General features: G+C 34.3%; 5 protein-coding genes across 5 annotated transcripts; all 5 read right to left on the reverse strand.

Moving 5' to 3' along the window:
- Positions 1–67: 67 nt before the first annotated feature.
- On the reverse strand, positions 68–2,191 carry LOC9303318 (adenine nucleotide transporter BT1, chloroplastic/mitochondrial). Its single transcript, XM_021018413.1, has 3 exons — positions 1,295–2,191; positions 924–1,085; positions 68–766 (listed from the first exon to the last, which is right to left on the reverse strand). The coding sequence occupies exons 1-3, from the start codon at positions 1,832–1,834 to the stop codon at positions 293–295; spliced, it is 1,176 nt and encodes a 391-aa protein (XP_020874072.1). The 5' UTR covers positions 1,835–2,191; the 3' UTR covers positions 68–292.
- A 702-nt stretch (positions 2,192–2,893) lies between these two features.
- Positions 2,894–4,449, reverse strand: LOC9305347 (probable sugar phosphate/phosphate translocator At4g32390). Its single transcript, XM_002869230.2, has one exon. It carries the CDS (start codon positions 4,345–4,347, stop codon positions 3,295–3,297), a length of 1,053 nt encoding a protein of 350 aa, XP_002869276.1. The 5' UTR covers positions 4,348–4,449; the 3' UTR covers positions 2,894–3,294.
- A 1,643-nt stretch (positions 4,450–6,092) lies between these two features.
- On the reverse strand, positions 6,093–11,887 carry LOC9305348 (probable polygalacturonase At3g15720). The gene is given in 10 exon segments (XM_002869231.2): positions 6,093–6,151; positions 6,578–6,932; positions 7,196–7,297; positions 7,382–7,490; positions 7,561–7,642; positions 7,754–7,961; positions 8,149–8,319; positions 8,697–8,840; positions 8,947–9,138; positions 11,858–11,887. Coding segments are annotated over 10 exon segments (1,452 nt in total).
- LOC9305349 (probable polygalacturonase At3g15720) lies at positions 11,823–13,878 on the reverse strand. Its single transcript, XM_021019786.1, has 6 exons — positions 13,638–13,878; positions 13,343–13,550; positions 13,167–13,248; positions 12,783–12,891; positions 12,545–12,661; positions 11,823–12,394 (listed from the first exon to the last, which is right to left on the reverse strand). The coding sequence occupies exons 1-6, from the start codon at positions 13,779–13,781 to the stop codon at positions 11,942–11,944; spliced, it is 1,113 nt and encodes a 370-aa protein (XP_020875445.1). The 5' UTR covers positions 13,782–13,878; the 3' UTR covers positions 11,823–11,941.
- Positions 13,879–15,065: 1,187 nt separating this feature from the next.
- Positions 15,066–17,563, reverse strand: LOC9305350 (probable polygalacturonase At3g15720). Its single transcript, XM_021016791.1, has 8 exons — positions 17,429–17,563; positions 17,195–17,335; positions 16,795–16,965; positions 16,327–16,534; positions 16,124–16,214; positions 15,813–15,924; positions 15,616–15,726; positions 15,066–15,335 (listed from the first exon to the last, which is right to left on the reverse strand). Exons 1-8 carry the CDS (start codon positions 17,561–17,563, stop codon positions 15,066–15,068), a joined length of 1,239 nt encoding a protein of 412 aa, XP_020872450.1.
- Positions 17,564–17,867: the final 304 nt, after the last annotated feature.

The following is a 17,867-nucleotide window of genomic DNA, read 5'->3' on the forward strand; positions in this document are numbered from 1 at the left end:
AATGACATTTATTTTTTACTTTAACGAAATCCTTGTCATTATGGGACTTAATCAGTAAAGTTACATATTTGAAGAGATATTGTGTAAAGTCTTATTTGAATCAGAATCAGATCAATCAGAAATCCAACATAAAGTTCAAAAAAAAAGGTAGAATGAATCTTTTAATCCCCTCAACACTAATTTGTGAAATCTCAAGTGGTGTAAAAAGTCAGAACTATGAACCCAATTAGTATCCACAATGTGTTTCTCTGATCAACCCTTAAAATTGCCTTGAGTCCATACAATTCCAAAATCAGGCTTCTTGGTTGTTCTCGATGAGTATCTTCTTGCAAGCCTCATAACACATGAAGGAGATTCCAGCAGCCGGAACCAACTTCAAGCAACTTGGTCCAAGCCCTTTGTACCAACCGAGAATACCCTCATGCTCAAGTATGGTCACCAGAGCATGCAACATGTTCTTGTACACAACTCTCCCGCTAACCGCTCCCACTTGCATATGCTTCCGGGCCACTTCAAGAGGGAAAGTCGCGGTGCTTGATAGTGCACCCGCTAAAGAACCGATCAAAAGAGTCTCAATGTTTCCAATCTTCTCCTGCTTTGAAAAACTCCGGTATGCTTTTCTTAAGGAATCATATGCAAAGTAATTTGTAGCTGCGTATGGAACAACTCCAATAAGGCTAGGAGCAAGACCCCTGTAGAGTTCTGTGGGTCCTTCCTCGCGAATAATTTTGAGAAACGCATCGAAAATCCCTTTGTAAACACCTCTCTGCAATAAGTTTGGAAGACCATTACTGAGCAATAACTGTATAGACCTGCTATTACTTGTTTTAAGACCACAAATCCTACAGCTACAAGGGAGTGAGATCACCTAATACAGTGTAATGGATCAATTGGTTTATTTATAGAAGTATTGAGAAGCAAACCTGAATTGTAAGGCGAGTCTTGACTAGTTCAAGAGGGTATGTCAAGATGGTCTGGCTAACTCCAGCACAAGCACCGGCGAGTAATGAAGCCGGGATTGGGATTTTCGATTCCTCTCCATGTTGCGGTGACAATTTCTTGTTTACGGTCTCGAATACAAAAAGCTGTACATATATACAAGCATTGGAAAATAAAGAAAGTTGAGTTTTTTAAAACAGAGCACCAAAGTCACTCATCAATTCAGCATAAGACAGTTTCAAGTTTCAACCAACACAAGACTTTTCACAGATGAAAGTCAACCAGATATTAGTATAAAAGCCAGAAACTTCCTGAAGCTAATAAACATTGTTGGTTTGGATTATCATTGTGGTACCTCGACGGCTCGAGCAGGTGCAACGCGAATGACATTGACCAAATTACCCCTGAAGAGACCAGTCCAACCTTCATGCTTCATGATATCACCGAACACTTGAGTGCTGGAGTTTCCTCCACTTCCCACCATTAGATGCGTCCTGATTGTCTCCAACGGCGCAACAGCCGTTCTTGACACTGCTCCAGCTACAGCTCCACTTAATAGCCGCCGCAACGAAGGATTAGCGATCTTTATCTTCAGTTTGAGGCCACCTTTCTTCTTCTTCCTCTTCTCGCCATTAACTTCTTCTTCCTCCTCTTCTTTTCCCGGCATATACTTAGTGTAGAGATCATTGAGCTGGGCAGAGAAGCTGGTGTTGCCTCTTTGGGAAGGATCCGGAGACGAGAGGGATGCGAATGGATTAGTATGATTAACGCTGGCGAATAACCCACCAATTGGGTGGTAATTAGAGCTGTTTAGGCTCGAATCGAATCCTAAATCGGAAACGGAGAAAAACCCATTCCTCGAATCGTCGAACAACTGGATTCCGGTTCTCCCCATGCCCACCCACTCAGAAGCTTCTGATAAAGATCTTGTTTTTGCGGCTACAGCTAACAGAGACTGATGATCACGATTTACGGCCACTCATCTTCGTTTTGAAAGTGCCCAAAAAAAGGAAGATACTTTGTAGAAAGAAAGGGAATTTCCGAAGATGGGTATGACAAGAATCGTGTGTAGAGAACGAAAGAGTGAGAGAGAGAATCTGTTACGTCTCTCTCAGTGGGTTAATGGGTCGTCGTCTCTTTCGTTGAGCTTTTAGGGTTTTAACCAGTCTGCTAGTTTTTTTGCCCTTTTTGGGTGGGTAGGTGGGTGAGTCAGTGGACTGCGCGCTTACATTTTTTTATTTCCTTTCACATAAAAAAGAAAGTTTTACTGTATTTTATTGTTATGATATTAATATTTCTAAAATTGGGAAATGCAAACCCACGAAATAATTGCCGACAAGACAGTGTAGTAGAGCCGTATAAGAAGTGTCTCGGTTTTGTAGTTTTCACAAGTCAAGAAACCTTTAACCGAAACTCAATCCAGCTAAATTCAAAAATAAATAATTCGATTGAAGCTGTAATGTACAATTTCAAAATACTATTCCCTATGCCACAATTGTAACAACGTAAAGCATGGGAAGTTTTTTCTGCTAGTTCGTGGACTGGACAAATATTCTTTGACGAAAATAAGTTTGGGCTTAATATCCCACTTCAGATCCGGCTCATCACAAAACTCAAAAACGACTGTTGTTCGATTCTATGTGTGTCGGAGGCAACTCAACCAGTTGTTGACACAACAAGCTCATACAGATATTAGATAACATGTTTTAGATTTTAACTGATGGGAAAAAGCCAAAGATTGAGCTTTAAATTTGATATTTTAGATATGGTGAAAAGTGAGCAATCTATATAGTATTGAGTTTGTACATAAATCATTTTCAACTCAAATTTCAAGTATGAGCTCGATCTATGATATGTTTGTAAGTTTAAACATGTTTGTTTTCTGACTAACAAACGGTTCAGTTTTATGTTTGACACCACCAAGCTTCTAACATCTTTATCTTGATAATAACTATGAACCAAACAGGATCTCAATGGCATTATAAAGTAAACCGACATAAGATTCATAAGAAACAAAGGAAAGTCCATAAAACACAAGATTCGTGTGGTAGATTGTAAAGCATCACAAGTCATAACAACTTCTAAAATCCTTGTACCATCAAATCCACTATGTAAATATAATAAGCCACTACTTAAAAGTAATGGATAGCAACTAAAACTTAAAACCAGAGATTGACTAGACGAAGACGATCATACCTAAGCAAAGCAGTGAACCGAAGATGATGCGCAAATCCTGCTGAAGATTTCCCTCCAAAGCTACCAAAATCATCCTAACCCTTCAACTCTTATTCCTCTGAATTCCACACATTCATCAGATTCACAACCCTTTTCCTATGATCACCATTCATCAATCAATCAGTCTTCGGTTTCATCCCGTTTCGCAGCAGCTTCACTTTCCCTCTCTTCCAAAAGCTTCCCAGCAGCTTCTTCATCAGATTGCTGTACCTTCTTCTGAGCATCTTTAGCCTTCAAAGCCTGCAACTTGCAGTGATTGTAATAGGCAACACCCAAGAACGCAAGCCCGTAACCGAAGAGATTAAGCGGAGTAACTGTATCTTTAATCACAGACCAAGAGAAGGCAATCAAAAGCCAATCCTTAACGACACCAGCAACATTCATCGTTAAAGCCGAGGTTTTTCCAACGAGAAGGAACACAGCGAGGTTCAAAGCAAATGCACATACGGAATTAGTCCCGAAAATCACGAAATCGAAGTGGAAACTCGATGATTCCTTAAGAATCGGGAGTTCAACAAAGATCCAAGGGAAAAAGAGGAACACCAAGCAACAAGGAGCAACGTAGTACAAGGAAGTGATTGGATTAAGATTGATTCCTTTAGAAGTGAGCAAGATCTGAATCAAAACCAACCTCGTTGCCTCAAAAGCCACAGCACCAAGCTGAAGCATAACTCCCCAAGTATCGAATTTAGCCTCACCGTACGCAGCAATCGCGACACCGAAAGAGATCGAGAGCATGTTAGTCATCGTCTCAGATTTGAAAGATTCTTTCTTAAGAAGGACTCCGATTGAGTAAACAGCGACAGGCATTAGGGCTTTAAGCATCTGAATGAAGGAGACGGAGAGGTAAATGTAAGCGGAATTGGAGAGCCAGAGAGAGAGCGAGTACAAAGCACCGATCGGGACTACAGATCTGATGTAGGTCTCTCGTGACATTGAAACAGGCTCGACGATTTTGAAGACTTTGATGAGGATGACGGCGAGGGAAGAGCAAAAAGCCATGTGGATCATGGTGAGTGTGATCGGAAAAGGCCAATTGTACATCTTCTTGTCGAGGATGTATTTGTTGTAGACGATGACGGTGAAGCTGAGGAAGATCCAGATCGCGACGTAGGTGTAGGAGAGGAGGATCTTCTTGATGACTCCATCGCTAAGCGCACCGCCTTTTCCCATGGTGACGGAGGAGGAGGACGGTGGTGCGCAGGATAGTGTCGTGTGAGGGATGCAGGATAAAAGGCGCAGCAGTGTGTTGTGTTTTTAGAGAGACTTTTTGGTCAGTCTAATGTAGCGAGAGGGTTGGCGTGACTGTGCTATGCCTCTGCTACGTGGCCTAAAGTTTTTTTTTTTTAATATTGATTATGGGCTTAGCTATAGGCCCGCTAACATTTTTTTTGTTTCTCACTTACCTTAAATTACTACCTTTTATTGTATAAAATGTTTTCCTTTTTCTAGTTTATAAATTATAATTAATACGTGGAAGTCTCCTTGGTCCATTGGTTGAATAAGAGTTGATTAATGCTTCTACACCAAAAGGTTTGGGGTTCGAGTCCCAGGTATTGCGATTTATTAAAAAATTTGCAGATTAATGGAGGCAAGTGTGCAAGATATCTCCAACGATGTACAATTATAGCCGTTCGCCAGGATTTTACGCATAGAAGAAAGTGTCGTCAGATCGTGGATCATTGAAGGTATTCATCAAAATTACGAAGAAAGAAGTGTAGTCTGTCGTGAATCTAGTAAAGGTCGGAAAGAATTGTCAGTTGTAGAATCGTCTATGTAACAGTTCTCATAATTTGCAATTAATAATAAATCTAGACGACAAAAAAAAAAATTATAATTAATACATTCTTTTTTCGTCGGTAATTTTACATTTCTTTTTTGGTCGCCCGTCGGTAACATTATTTAAAGGACATATTTCATTTGTTTTTTTTTTGGTTTTTTTGGTAGGGAGACATTTTTCATTTGTTACTCTATTAGGATTGAAATTTTTTAGATCTTTGCAGTAAATGGATCACAATAAATATCCGATAAGTTTGTCTCTGTTAATTTGCATAATTTGAAAATCACATTATATTGACTATTTAGTACAAAAATATCAAATAAATCATTGGTCAACCACTTGACTACTTTTGATAGGTTGGTGCAGTTTGTGAATATTAATTCAATATGAATTAAATTACTTGTTTAGATTAGCTATTTATTTTAATCTTATTAGTAGTCAATGGTGTATTGGTGTTGTAAGTATATATTAAAAACTTACCTTTAACAATCCCTATTTTTTTTTTTTTTGGGCAATACCTTTAACAATCCCTACTAACATTACTTGTAAAACTTATTACTAGAGTGAAAATTTTATCTTTTTCCTTAATAATTTATATAGTTTTTTTTTTTTCGAACATTTGGCTTAATTATTCACGTTAAGTTTCCTAGTCTCGCCTCACAATAATTGCACAACTCTAGATGGTTAGGTTTAAACATTTGACATTAAATACATATCTATAGACTGTTAGGTTTAGTGATGAAAACAGATAATGAAGAATTTTAACCAACTCTGTCAGAAATAAACAAGAATTTTAGAGTAACAACGAAACTTATTCTTTACAATAATATTGTCATTGTGAGCGTAGACAGTGTGAGTCAAATACTCACATACATTTACTTTATTTTCAGGACAATTGGCTCACTTCTAACCTAAACGTTCGGTATTCAATGTCTCTGTGCTGAAACGGTAATTGATAACTCATAACCTTCTAATCTAGTCATTAGGAGATTGATAAATACATTTTACGTATACAATATACATAGCATACTAATTAACACCGCAACACCCTTACAATGAAGGCAATGAATCACGACCTGCTGCGACTCGATCATCTTTGGTTATAAAAACACGTAAAAGATGCCCAAGCATCCGTGGTCTAGTGGCAGAGGAAGCTTTGGGAAAGAGTGAAACTCCCAAACCTGAGTTCGATTCTCCCTGGAAACAAAAACACATTTGTTTGGGAAATCTGTCAGTTGGGTTGGTCCAATTGGTTTACTTGGTAGCCAGAAATGCAGGCGGCCACTACCCCTGGCACTTAGTCGGAAGGCATTCCAAACTCGGGATAGGCAGAGTGCTAGCCCGTAAGGGCCTAACCGTTAACACGGTGGACCAGTCTACTATGTAGCACCTCGGTGTGTTCCTACCGGAGCCGACCGGATAGCCGATAGGGTTTATAAAAAAAAAAACACGTAAAAGATAATTTTGTATGCTTATTAGCGTGTGTTGCTGCTAACTTCACGAAACAAGATGACTATTGAAATAAGTTAAAACTTCCTCCGAATCCTTTTTATTTTAATAAATTAATAGTGACATAATTCATCACAACATAGCTATAATAAATCTGGTAGATACGACCCAAACTTCATAAGAAGATATTAAAATTTGTATAGAAAGGAAAGGACAGTGGAGGTTGAGTATGCGGTTTCGGGGATACAGCAGATGGTGCGGAAGGTTGAGGATGCGATGACGCAGGTTGAGAATCTTCATTACGAAAATCACAGTCGATGCGAATGGAGACAACGCGACTAATTACATGCGCAAATTTGCAGTACGAGGTGAGTGGCGTTCTCGGAGATGAAGAAACGATATTGATGTGGTCCATCACGATGTTATCACAACCTGTTGTCGGGTCACAATCTAATTTTATTGCAGTAGCATCGGCAGATGTCCCTTTGAAAGATTTAAACGTCACGTCGCTCACTTTCACAGCAGTAGCCTGAAAGAACACAACATATGTTTGTTATTTGCTTCCTAGCCGTTACACTCAAATCTAAAAAATACGTGAAATTTAGTATCTCCTTAAATTTTCAAAATACCAAGGTTGAAGCATATTTCAGCTTTAGTTACATTCAATTATGTATCGTCTTTTGTGAGTATGATATTTTAAAATAAATATAATATCACTTCATTTATATAATTTTTGTTGTGGTCAAACATATTCATATATTAAAATATGACTGTATATTTAAAAAATATTACCCCTGCTGATTGATGATATTGTTGATCGATGATGATGGGGAAGTTGGCATTTATCAGAGTAATATTTTCGTACAAAATATTTTTGACAAACCCTCGTCCTCCCTGAAAAATAATGTAACGTCCAAGTACATGATATATGTTTTTATATTATGATATATTTTAACAAACACACAGAAAACAACTTACAGGCCAAGTCTTGATTCTTGCACCATTTTGTGTTCCACTGAAGGTGCAATGTCTGACATTCACATTTTGTACTACCTCAGATGCCCCTCCTTGCCCCAAACTTCCGATACTGTTTTGTCACACATTGATCAAGAATTGATAATAAAATATATATATTTAAAAAATTTATATGTGCGAACCTTATGCCATGACCCGGACCACATGTCACATAAGTTATGTTAATATCGTATGAAGCACCTTTAATTGCAACACAGTCATCACCTAATAGGAAGAAACCATATATATCACAAAAGAAAATATTGTAATCTTTCTCGTGATCAATCTGTGTATGGCGTAGTCTAATTTTCGTTTAACTAAGAAAAATGGTAATACCGGTGTTGATTGTCGAGCTCAAAACATGGATATTCTGTGAATGAGAGATATCAATGCCATCAGTATTTGGACTATTTGCAGGGGCAATTAGATGAAGATTTGATAAAGTTGCGTTGGTGCAGCCAAAAATCGATATGTGATTCCTTGGACTATTGATCTGAGTTAATCCTTTATATAAAAGGTTTTGGCATCCAAAAAATCTTACTGCCTGCACAATTAGCAAATAATAAATCGTAAATTGTAGATGATATTAGCAATATATGTGCGTGTATATATATATATATATATATATATATATATATATATATATATGTTCTTAAAATCGTCAAAGAAAAGGAATGTTCTGATAATGCATACTTTAAGATCAACATGTTGAATATACAGCTTCAACGCACCTCTGGTCGAGAGGGGAAACCAACAGAAGACCACCAGTTTTCTCCATGGGAATTGAGGACACCGGATCCAGTGAGAACGAGACCTGTCACCTTCTCAAAACATAACCAACACTCACTTATTTTGCTTCCCCAGTCTTTTGCCATCTTCGGGGCTTCAATTGTTCCATCAATCTTGTCCAAGGAAATATAACATGGTATATGAGAGGTTTGCAAAATGATGAGATTTCTTGAAACTTTGCTGACATGATGATTTTCTGCCACATTCTAACTAAGAAATTAATCATTCCCCAGTACCAAAATTTCTTACCAATCGAGTCAGGAGATTCGATTTCGCTTTGATGAATTTTGGTTCGTTTTGATTTTTAATTATGATTACGCTTAGTTTTAATGTATTGTACACGAAACTAATAACATCTTATATTTTTATTTGTACCAATCATTTGGTTTGGTGTCGTCATCGATTTAATCATGAATGTGAACATATAATTAAGAAAAGAGGTTACATGCAAATAAATGACATGATCCATAACATCCTTTGCATGAAATACCTGAATATGAATATTACGAGATATGCAAGGACCTTGCAACAATTGTGGTTGTATGGTATATGTTTCATGGGCATGTATTACAAATGAGGCTGCTCTACCTTTCCCTTTGCCTCCACATAAGGCTCTCCATGCGTTTTGAAATGCCTATTTCGAAAATATTACTAACCAATGATTCAATTTTAATTGGAAAATATTTAATATATTTATTGATCATCCAGATAAAAATAAATAAACTTGTATAAATAGTTACCTGAGAATGATCAACATTTGTAGAGTTAGAATCAGATATAAAATCTTTCATGGTTAGAATCATCCGACCATTTCCGTATTGTAAATGGTATGATGCAATTAGAAGCACTGAGAGGAGTATCTCAAAACCCTGGTAAAAATAAAAGTAGTGATTTGAACAAAATTTCTGAAACAATGGGATAAAAATAATCAACTAAAATGCGAATTTTTATATTCTCACCATTTTTATATTAATCAATGAAAATATAGAGTATGTTATTTTTCTTAGTAAATGTAGTGTTAATAGTGTGTGTTGTAAAATGTAAATATATACACGTAGAGTTGATAAATATATACATTTGATTACTTGCAAATTTTCGAAAATAAATTAATTTGACTCTTTTTTTCTTTGTTAAAGAAGTAAATGAATTTGAATAAAATTTAAAAGTTACTATATATTTATGCATTTATGGTAATGGGTTTACAATTATTCTTAATACATAGCTAGTAGTCAACGCATTGTATATACCATTTTTTGGTCAATGTCTTAAAAACCTATCCACCAGGATTTTCAAAATTTTGAATTAATATCCTAAAATATATTTTAGTAGTTTAATTACTTGTGGGTTGTGGCTTATATATAAAAGTAATACTTCCTCCGTTTTCGAATAGTTATCGTTTTAACTATATGCACACAAATTAAGAAACTATTAATATTGTTAGTTTTTCAATATAAAAATATCATTAATTATCTACCTAAACATAATTTAACCAATAGTAAATCAAGTTGCATAATAAAAATAAATATAAAAAATAAAAAAGTAATAAATTTTGCATCGAAAACTGAAAACGACAACTAATTAAAAACAAAAATATTTCTCTAAAACGACAACTATTCGAAAACGGAGGGAGTATAAATTTTCGATAAAAGGGTATTCTATTGAAAATGCATAAATTGAAAAGTACATAGCTACGACTGTTATGTCATACTGTTTTTTTTTTTTTTTTTTTTTGCGCGTTATATAGTTATGAAAGATAAAATGAGAAAGTAGAGATTACAACAGTGTTGTTAAGATCACTAGAAAATGGGAAATAGAGAAAACTCTCTTCGACCTTTTAATATGGAGGACTAGGCCTGGGCAAAATACCCGGAACCGAATACCCGAACCGAAAAACCCGAACAATACCCGAACCGAACCCGAACCCGATTTTTAAAAATACCCGAATGGGTCCTAACCTCTTACCCGAAAAAAACCCGAACCGAACCCGAACCGAATCCAATAGCCGAATGTACTCGAATGTACCCGAATACAAATATACACCTATAAATATTAGTTATATTTATATTTATAATACCCGAAATACCTAAAATTACAATCATAAATCCGAATATATTAGGTATTTTAGATATTTTTGGTTATATTTGGGTAAAGAGTAACCATTGTATTTTCGATAAATCGAGTATTTCGGTTAGATTTGGGTATATATGAGTTAAAAACCCGAACCCGACCCGAACCCGAAAATATTTCGAGTATTTTTGGTTATTTTCGGGTATTTTGCTTTTTTTATTAAAATACCCGAACCGACCCGAACCCGAACCGAACCCGAACCAAATTTTTAGAATACCCGAATGGGTCTTGACCCCCTACCCGAATAGACCCGATACCCAAAAAAAAAGAACCGAACCCGAACGGGTACCCGAATGCCCAGGCCTATGGAGGACCGTGGCTTACATAAAAATTGAAAAAGATAAATATTCCGTAAAATCTATGTATATATTTGAAAATTTCCAAAATAACAGTAAAAGTATCTCATATGCACCAATACAGAAGATACAAGAGACCACTTGTTCTTCTCCTGCTCCTACTCTTCAGCAATCTGGGAAAACTTAGCACAACGACTCCTCATGACCAATTACTCGACAAATTGGGACCAGCTCATTGCATTGCTCCACAACACAACCACTTCACGGCTCAATCTATTTCTGTTTCGGTACGTCTTCCAGGCCACACTATACCATATTTGGCGTGAGCGAAACGCACGAAGGCATGGGGAACTCCCATCTCCAACAACTCGGCTCATCAAACTAATCGACAAAACCGTCCGCAACCGCATCAGCTCAATCAAAGCCTCGGGAACACTTCACTACGATGACGGCCTAAGGCTTTGGTTCTTTACCAGACCAACATCTTAAACTCCATTGTTCTATATCATCACTTTCCATGTTTTTTGCTTATTTCAAACTTTCGAATAAACGATTGCATTCATTGTAAAAAGGTTTTTGATTGAATACAATTTTACATTCAATTCAAAAAACAAACATTAAAAGTATAAATTACTAAAAGTATCACATGATATTATGTTTTATTTCCTTTTTAAACTAAAACGGTGAGTTTCTCTGAAAGAAAATCGCATGACTCAAGCTTCTCCTATCTTCAAGACTATGACCCGAAAATAAGTCCATGTACTAGCACGATTCATTTGCAGTACGACATGGATATATGCCTTGATAATCTTTGTCATGAAGACTGAGAATATTTTCCTTTTTCTTTAACAAAACAAAAAGAAAATTGAGAAAACTTGGGGTCTTCTATTGAATGTGTGAAAGGGAAGCATAATGGCCTTAAGTCTTTTTTTTTTTTTTTTTTTTTTTGCTACGATTTTATGAGAGAAAAGTTCAAACTGAACCTTTTTTAAATATTTCGTACGTTTTATAAAATTCCATAAGCTATTCCAGCCTTTCTTGCTCCATATCCACAGCTTTCTTGAATGACTCTGCTCCTCTTTCAAAATTTTTTGTTTCAGCATCTCTGTAACATTTATTGTAAAACAGTTTTGGGTTTGAATAAATTTAACATCAAATTCAAAAAATAAAAAAACCTCAAAATGTTTGTGGATGTATAAACTTTTAGTGTATTAACTTTCTGTTTTACAGATTTGTTCGTTAATTCTCTAGTGACCATCTCATCACACTGTTTTGATATAGTAAATGCGATAGAAACTTCACAATAAATATTTTAAATAAAGTAAGAAAGAAAAGACAACATTGGAGGTTGAGCATTCGGTGCTAGAGGTTGAGCATTCGGTGCTGGAGGTTTAGCATAGTATACCGGAGGTTTAGCATAGTATACCGGAGGTTTAGCTGGTGCCAGAGGTTTAGGAAACATGGTTGGAGGTTTAGTCGGCGGCGTTGGAGGTTCAACATGTCGTGGAGGTCTAACTGGTACTAAAGGTTCTTCATTGAAACCACATTTGATATGCATCGAGACAAAGTGACTAACTATATCCGCAAATTGACAATATGCGGTTAGGGGCATATTCGTAGATGAAGAAGTGATGTTGATGTGTTCCATCACGATATCTTGACAACCAGTTACTTCATCACAATCTAGTTTTATGGCAATATTATTTGCACATGTCCCTTTAAAGTATCTAAATGTCACATTGCTCACTTTCACAGCAGTTGTCGCCTGTAGAATTTTAAACAGTTGTATTAATTTATTTAAAAAATCCGAAATTTACTATTCTATCTAAAAAACAGATGTCTAATTTCACATGCATAAAAGTTTCAAAATACTAAAGACAATATATTTTCAAATTATATATATATAAAGTTTTACCTCTTTTGTACAGTTGTGGCCACCATTACAGTAATGTTGATCGATGATGATAGGGTAATTGGCATCTGTTAATGTTATATTCTCGTATAATATATTTTTGGCGATCCCTTGTCCTCCCTAAGAAATGATGTAACATGCAATATGATAATTATATAAATTTGTAAAAATAGACGTATGTAATTTTACCAAAAAAAAAAAAGACAAATGTATATAATTTTATTTTTTCAAAAACTCTTACAGTCCAAGTCTTTATTCTTGCTCCATTTTTTGTTCCATTGAAGCTGCAGTGTCTTACTTTCACGTTCTGTACCGTATCGTTTTCCCCACCTCTCCCCAAACTTCCAATACTGTAGGATTTTTCCAAGACGAAATACACAATTCATATTTAATTATTTTTTCAAAACAAAACCTCATAATGAAATTTGAAAGATATTGTCGTAAGATGTATAAAAAATATACTAGTACAAAATGACACATATATATAATCCTAGATGAATTTGTAATAAACCAATCTAACTTCTGCAAAACAAAATAATAATCAGAAATATTTGTATAATTCTATCAAAAACCAAACCAAAAAATTAAATTTTGAAACCCTTTAAGATGTATATGATGTGCGAACCTGATGCCATGACCTGGACCACATGCTACATGAGTTATGTTGATATCATACGAACCACCATTTATCGCAACACAATCATCACCTAATAAGAAACAAATCATAACACAAAAATGGAATTATGTAATTTCTCATGATTAATATATCCATGTATACGCATAAAACTGAGCATAACATACCGGTTTGGATAGATGAGTTAAAAATCCGGATATTGTTTGAAAGAGCAATATCAATGCCATCAGTATTTGGACTATCTTTAGGTGCGATTAGATGAAAATTTGATAAAGTTACGTTGGTGCAATTTAAAATAGAAATGTGATTCTTTGGGCTATTCATTTGGGTTAGTCCATTATATATAATGTTACTACTCCCATTAAATCCTATTGTCTGCACAAACAAAATAAATTGTAAATTGTAAACACTTTGTTTGTTATATATATTATATTTTAATCCTTAATCAAAGAAAATACATACTCGTGGTCGGTGGGAGTGCTCAATAGAGGACCACCAAGCTTCGCCATGGGGATGGAGGATACCAGATCCATTGAGGACGAGACCTGTCACGTTTGTGAAACATAACCAACATTTACTTCCGTTGTTTCCCCACTCCTTTACCATCTTTGGCGCTTCAAGTTTTCCATCAATCTTGCAAAAAAAAAATATAATCACACATATATTTATATATGTATATATTTGCAAAACATTGAGATTTCTTTAAAAGGTGATCATTATGTGACAAAATTAGCTAAAAAGTATATGATGAAAAATACCTGAATATGAAGATTACGAGATGCACAAGGACCTTGAAACAATTGGGGTTGTATGATATATGTTTCGTTGGCATTTATTACAAGAGATGTTGTTTTGCCTTTCCCATTTGCTTCACATAATGCTTTCCATGCCCCTTTAAACGCCTATTAGAAAATCTGATTGTTTAATGAAACTTAATTTTATTAAAAATATAATTGGATCTAATAATATATAAATCAATTACCTGAGAATGATCGGCAGTTGTATTTTTAGCATCAGATAGAAAATCCTTAATACTTAAATTAAGGTGACCATCTCCGTGTCGCAAATAGTACGATGCAATTAGAATTACCGAGAAGAGTAATTCCAAGCCCTAGTAAATAGTACATGGTTATTATACTTTGGGAAAAAATGAAACAATATAATGGGTCTGCAGTCTGCACCCATTAAATTTCACTATCCTCTAGCAAAACAAAGTTGAAAAAACAATTTTAATTACGTAGTTAGAGAGAGATTAGATTTACTCACCATTTGAACCATAATAAAAGAAATCCAATTGTTTTGAAAGAAAATGTAAGGAATTAAGTAAGATTGTGTGTCGTTGTGAGTTGTATGGATGTTGTGTTGCGTGACCTTACATACTTTTGAGTTTCGATTATAACTTGCCAAAGTTTTGCAATATTCAACTCTACATATTTCTTTCTTTCTTGTTTTGCATTAATTCAACTTAGTAAGTATGCATTCAACGTTCAACCCAATCCAAATTATCTATTTATTGTCACAATATCTTAAGATCCATGCACCATTTTCAAATTCTAGACCAATTAATTTCCTCATTTAACAGAGAAAAACTAATATTAATTTTATATATTTTGCCCAAAAAAATAAAAACTAATATTTTATATATATATTATGATTTAATTTCAAGTGACATACATACAAATTATTATCGTTATTATGACATGATGACTTGATTACTTCTACCCATATTCACGTAAAAATAAACACATAATTAAAGATAAAATTTCAAAAATTTAGTAGCCTTCTTGAAATGAGCTAATTAAATTGTTGATTCCCAATTATTTTTTCCAATATTTAACATTCAGTTACATGTACAACTATATATTATCAGTATAATTTGTTCTAGATAGTTTATGGAAGAGGAGACAATATATGAGGTTGATGATGATCCTCATTTGTATTACAATCGACATCAATGTTGACAAATGAACTACACACATCGGCGAATTTACAATATGCGGTGAGATTTTTACCCGGGGTTGGAGATGTGATGTTGATGTGTTCCATCGTGATGTTTTGGCAATTCTCTGTTTCGTCACAGTCTAGCTTTATCGCAATTTCACTTGAGCTAGTCCCTTCAAAGTACCTAAATGTTATGTTGTTCACTTTCACTGCATTTTCCTATAAATTTCATAGCATATCATTAGCTTGCATTCAGTAAGAATTGAATCCTAAAAATTACAATGCAGTATGATACATTAGTTAGTACATTACAATATTTAATCAAATTTCTTTTATATGCATCCGGTAAAGTTTTGGTTTACAGGACGAAATGCAAATGATTTACTAGTTATTTATAAGGATCATAACATACAACATATAACTATATATGTATATATATTAGATTCCTAATAAATACTATGATTTGTATATTCAAATAAAAAAAAAGTTTGAAAATTACCTTTAGGTAATTACTCTTGTCAAAATAATGTTGATTGATGATAATGGGGTATCCAGCATCTATCAATGTAATATTTTCATACAAAATATTTTTGGCCAACCCTTGTCCTCCCTATGAAAATTATGTAAATTCCACGATGTTTAAACAGAAATAAAATATTTTGCTTACAAAGAAAAGATGGAAAAGTAAAAACTTACTTGCCAAGTCTTGATTCTTGCTCCATTTTGAGTTCCAGTAAAACTACAGCTTCTTACGATCACGTTTTCGACTATGTCATCTGTCTCATCATCTTTCCCCAAACTCCCAATACTGGATTTTGTTTTAAGTTTAAGACTTAGTAAACAATTTAATTTTAGTAGAAAATCATGTAAAATAATTTTTTACAACAAAAATATAATAATCTAGTTTGAAACAGTAACTTGTGGTGTAAATATAAAAAATCGATTCATGCACGTATACAAAAATATTGATGATTTCAAAGTTCTTTGTACTTTTATATTCTACAAACCTGATACCGTGGCCCGGACCACATGCCACACCAGTAATGTTGATATCTGAAGAACCACCCCTTCCACCAGTAATTGCAACACAATCATCACCTAACATGTAAGAAACATGCACATCCATAAAGAAATTTAGCACACTTTCCAAAATTTAATCCAAGTAAACACAGTATATTAAAATTCAAACAAAAGGAAGAACGAAGATTACCAGTTTGAATAGAGGAGTCTAAGATTTGGATTTTGTGTGAAAGACAAATATTGATACCATCAGTGTTTGGACTGTCTTCGGGTGCGCTTATATCAAGATTTGATAAAGTTGCATTGGTGCAACCATAAATTGAAATGTGATTTTTTGGGCTATTTATTTGAGTTAGTCCATTATATATAATGTCAGTGCAGGACTCAAAACTAATTGTCTGTAGATGCAAAAACGTGATAAGTTATTGATTATATATTCATAATAATAAACATCTAAGATAATACATTTATTTTAAGAAAAATTAGCTCTTGTTTACTTTGGTATAACCCTGATTTTCATTTGAAAAGTTATTTATAAAAGTTAGCACTTGTTCATACACGAATAAATTCATTTGTATAATTTGTGTGGTTTCATATATATATATATAGAAAAGTAAAAGATATATATACTAAAAGGATTGTGTTGGGAATGACTTACCGTTGGTCGTTTAGAGTGACTAACAGATTTCCACCAAGCTTCCCCATGAGGATTAAGCACTCCTGAGCCGTTGATGACGAGACCTTCTACATCCCTGAAACCTAACCAACTCTTTTTTTCTGTGTTTTTCCAATATATCGGCTTCCTTGGCCCTTCGAGTTTTCCATCAATCTTATCAAAAAGAAAAAGAATCATACATGCATGTGAATTATGTATGTACAATGTGTATGTATATGTGCACCAAGTGTTTGGCTCGATATATATTGTGATCTATCGTCTATTCATTAAAATAAAATATTTCTTATAATTACCCTTGTTAAAATAAACATGTTCTGAAGCTAAGAGTTATTTTTTTTTTGGCAAGATCTTTATATACATCACTTAACATCTTGAAAAGTACCTGAATATGAATCTTAGAAGATACACATGGACCTCGAAAAATTAATGGTTGTAAAGTGTATGTTTCGTTCTTTCGTATCACTAAAGCTGACCCGTTGGGTGTTTCATCTTCGCATAATCCTTTCCATGCTTCGTGAAAGGCCTGTAAAAAATGATATAGTTTTTATATGTTAGTGGAAACTATTACTTTTATTTTGATAATCTAACTGCTTATCAGTTTTAAGAAAACGATTACTTGAGAATAATCAATGATGGTGTGATTAGTTTTAAGTATAAAATCCTTGATGCTTAGAATTTTCTGGCCTTCTCCGTATTCCAAATAGTAGGATATAATTATGATCACTGAGAACAATGTTTTAAAATCCTTCATATTTTAAAAAAAATATATAGAACATGTACAGAGGAATGTATTGTCTCACAATTTTATCTTGATTTGAAGATCTATTTATATTGTTGAGTTGGAAGTTGAGAGTCGTACAATGCTTTTGATTACTTGTCAATATTTCGAAATTATGAACTTATTATAATTCTAAGAAGATACCCATGCCACCTTCCCAACTAAATCTTAATTGACTAATAAAACTAAATTTCATCTTGATAATATACACGGATAAGTATTGAGAAATTAAAATTGAAAATATCAGCTTTAGAATACACAGTCATGTTTAATTTAA

This window comes from Arabidopsis lyrata, assembly GCF_000004255.2.
Source record: "Arabidopsis lyrata subsp. lyrata unplaced genomic scaffold ARALYscaffold_7, whole genome shotgun sequence".
NCBI classification, from domain to species: Eukaryota; Viridiplantae; Streptophyta; class Magnoliopsida; order Brassicales; family Brassicaceae; genus Arabidopsis; species Arabidopsis lyrata.

Excerpts from the sequence above, each read along its gene's own strand:
- LOC9303318 (XM_021018413.1), bottom strand. The coding sequence starts at position 1,834 with ATGGGGAGAACCGGAATCCAGTTGTTCGACGATTCGAGGAATGGGTTT. Across the intron at positions 1,086-1,294 it reads CACCTGCTCGAGCCGTCGAG|CTTTTTGTATTCGAGACCGT; the intron begins GTACCACAATGA and ends ATATATGTACAG. Across the intron at positions 767-923 it reads AGACTCGCCTTACAATTCAG|AGAGGTGTTTACAAAGGGAT; the intron begins GTTTGCTTCTCA and ends AACTTATTGCAG.
- LOC9305347 (XM_002869230.2), bottom strand. The coding sequence starts at position 4,347 with ATGGGAAAAGGCGGTGCGCTTAGCGATGGAGTCATCAAGAAGATCCTC.
- LOC9305349 (XM_021019786.1), bottom strand. The coding sequence starts at position 13,781 with ATGGTAAAGGAGTGGGGAAACAACGGAAGTAAATGTTGGTTATGTTTC. Across the intron at positions 12,892-13,166 it reads GGTCCAGGTCATGGCATCAG|TATTGGAAGTTTGGGGAGAG; the intron begins GTTCGCACATCA and ends AAAATCCTACAG. Across the intron at positions 12,662-12,782 it reads CAAGAATAAAGACTTGGACT|GGAGGACAAGGGATCGCCAA; the intron begins GTAAGAGTTTTT and ends ATCATTTCTTAG.
- LOC9305350 (XM_021016791.1), bottom strand. The coding sequence starts at position 17,563 with ATGAAGGATTTTAAAACATTGTTCTCAGTGATCATAATTATATCCTAC. Across the intron at positions 16,215-16,326 it reads AGACTCCTCTATTCAAACTG|GTGATGATTGTGTTGCAATT; the intron begins GTAATCTTCGTT and ends CTTACATGTTAG. Across the intron at positions 15,727-15,812 it reads CAAGAATCAAGACTTGGCAA|GGAGGACAAGGGTTGGCCAA; the intron begins GTAAGTTTTTAC and ends TAATTTTCATAG.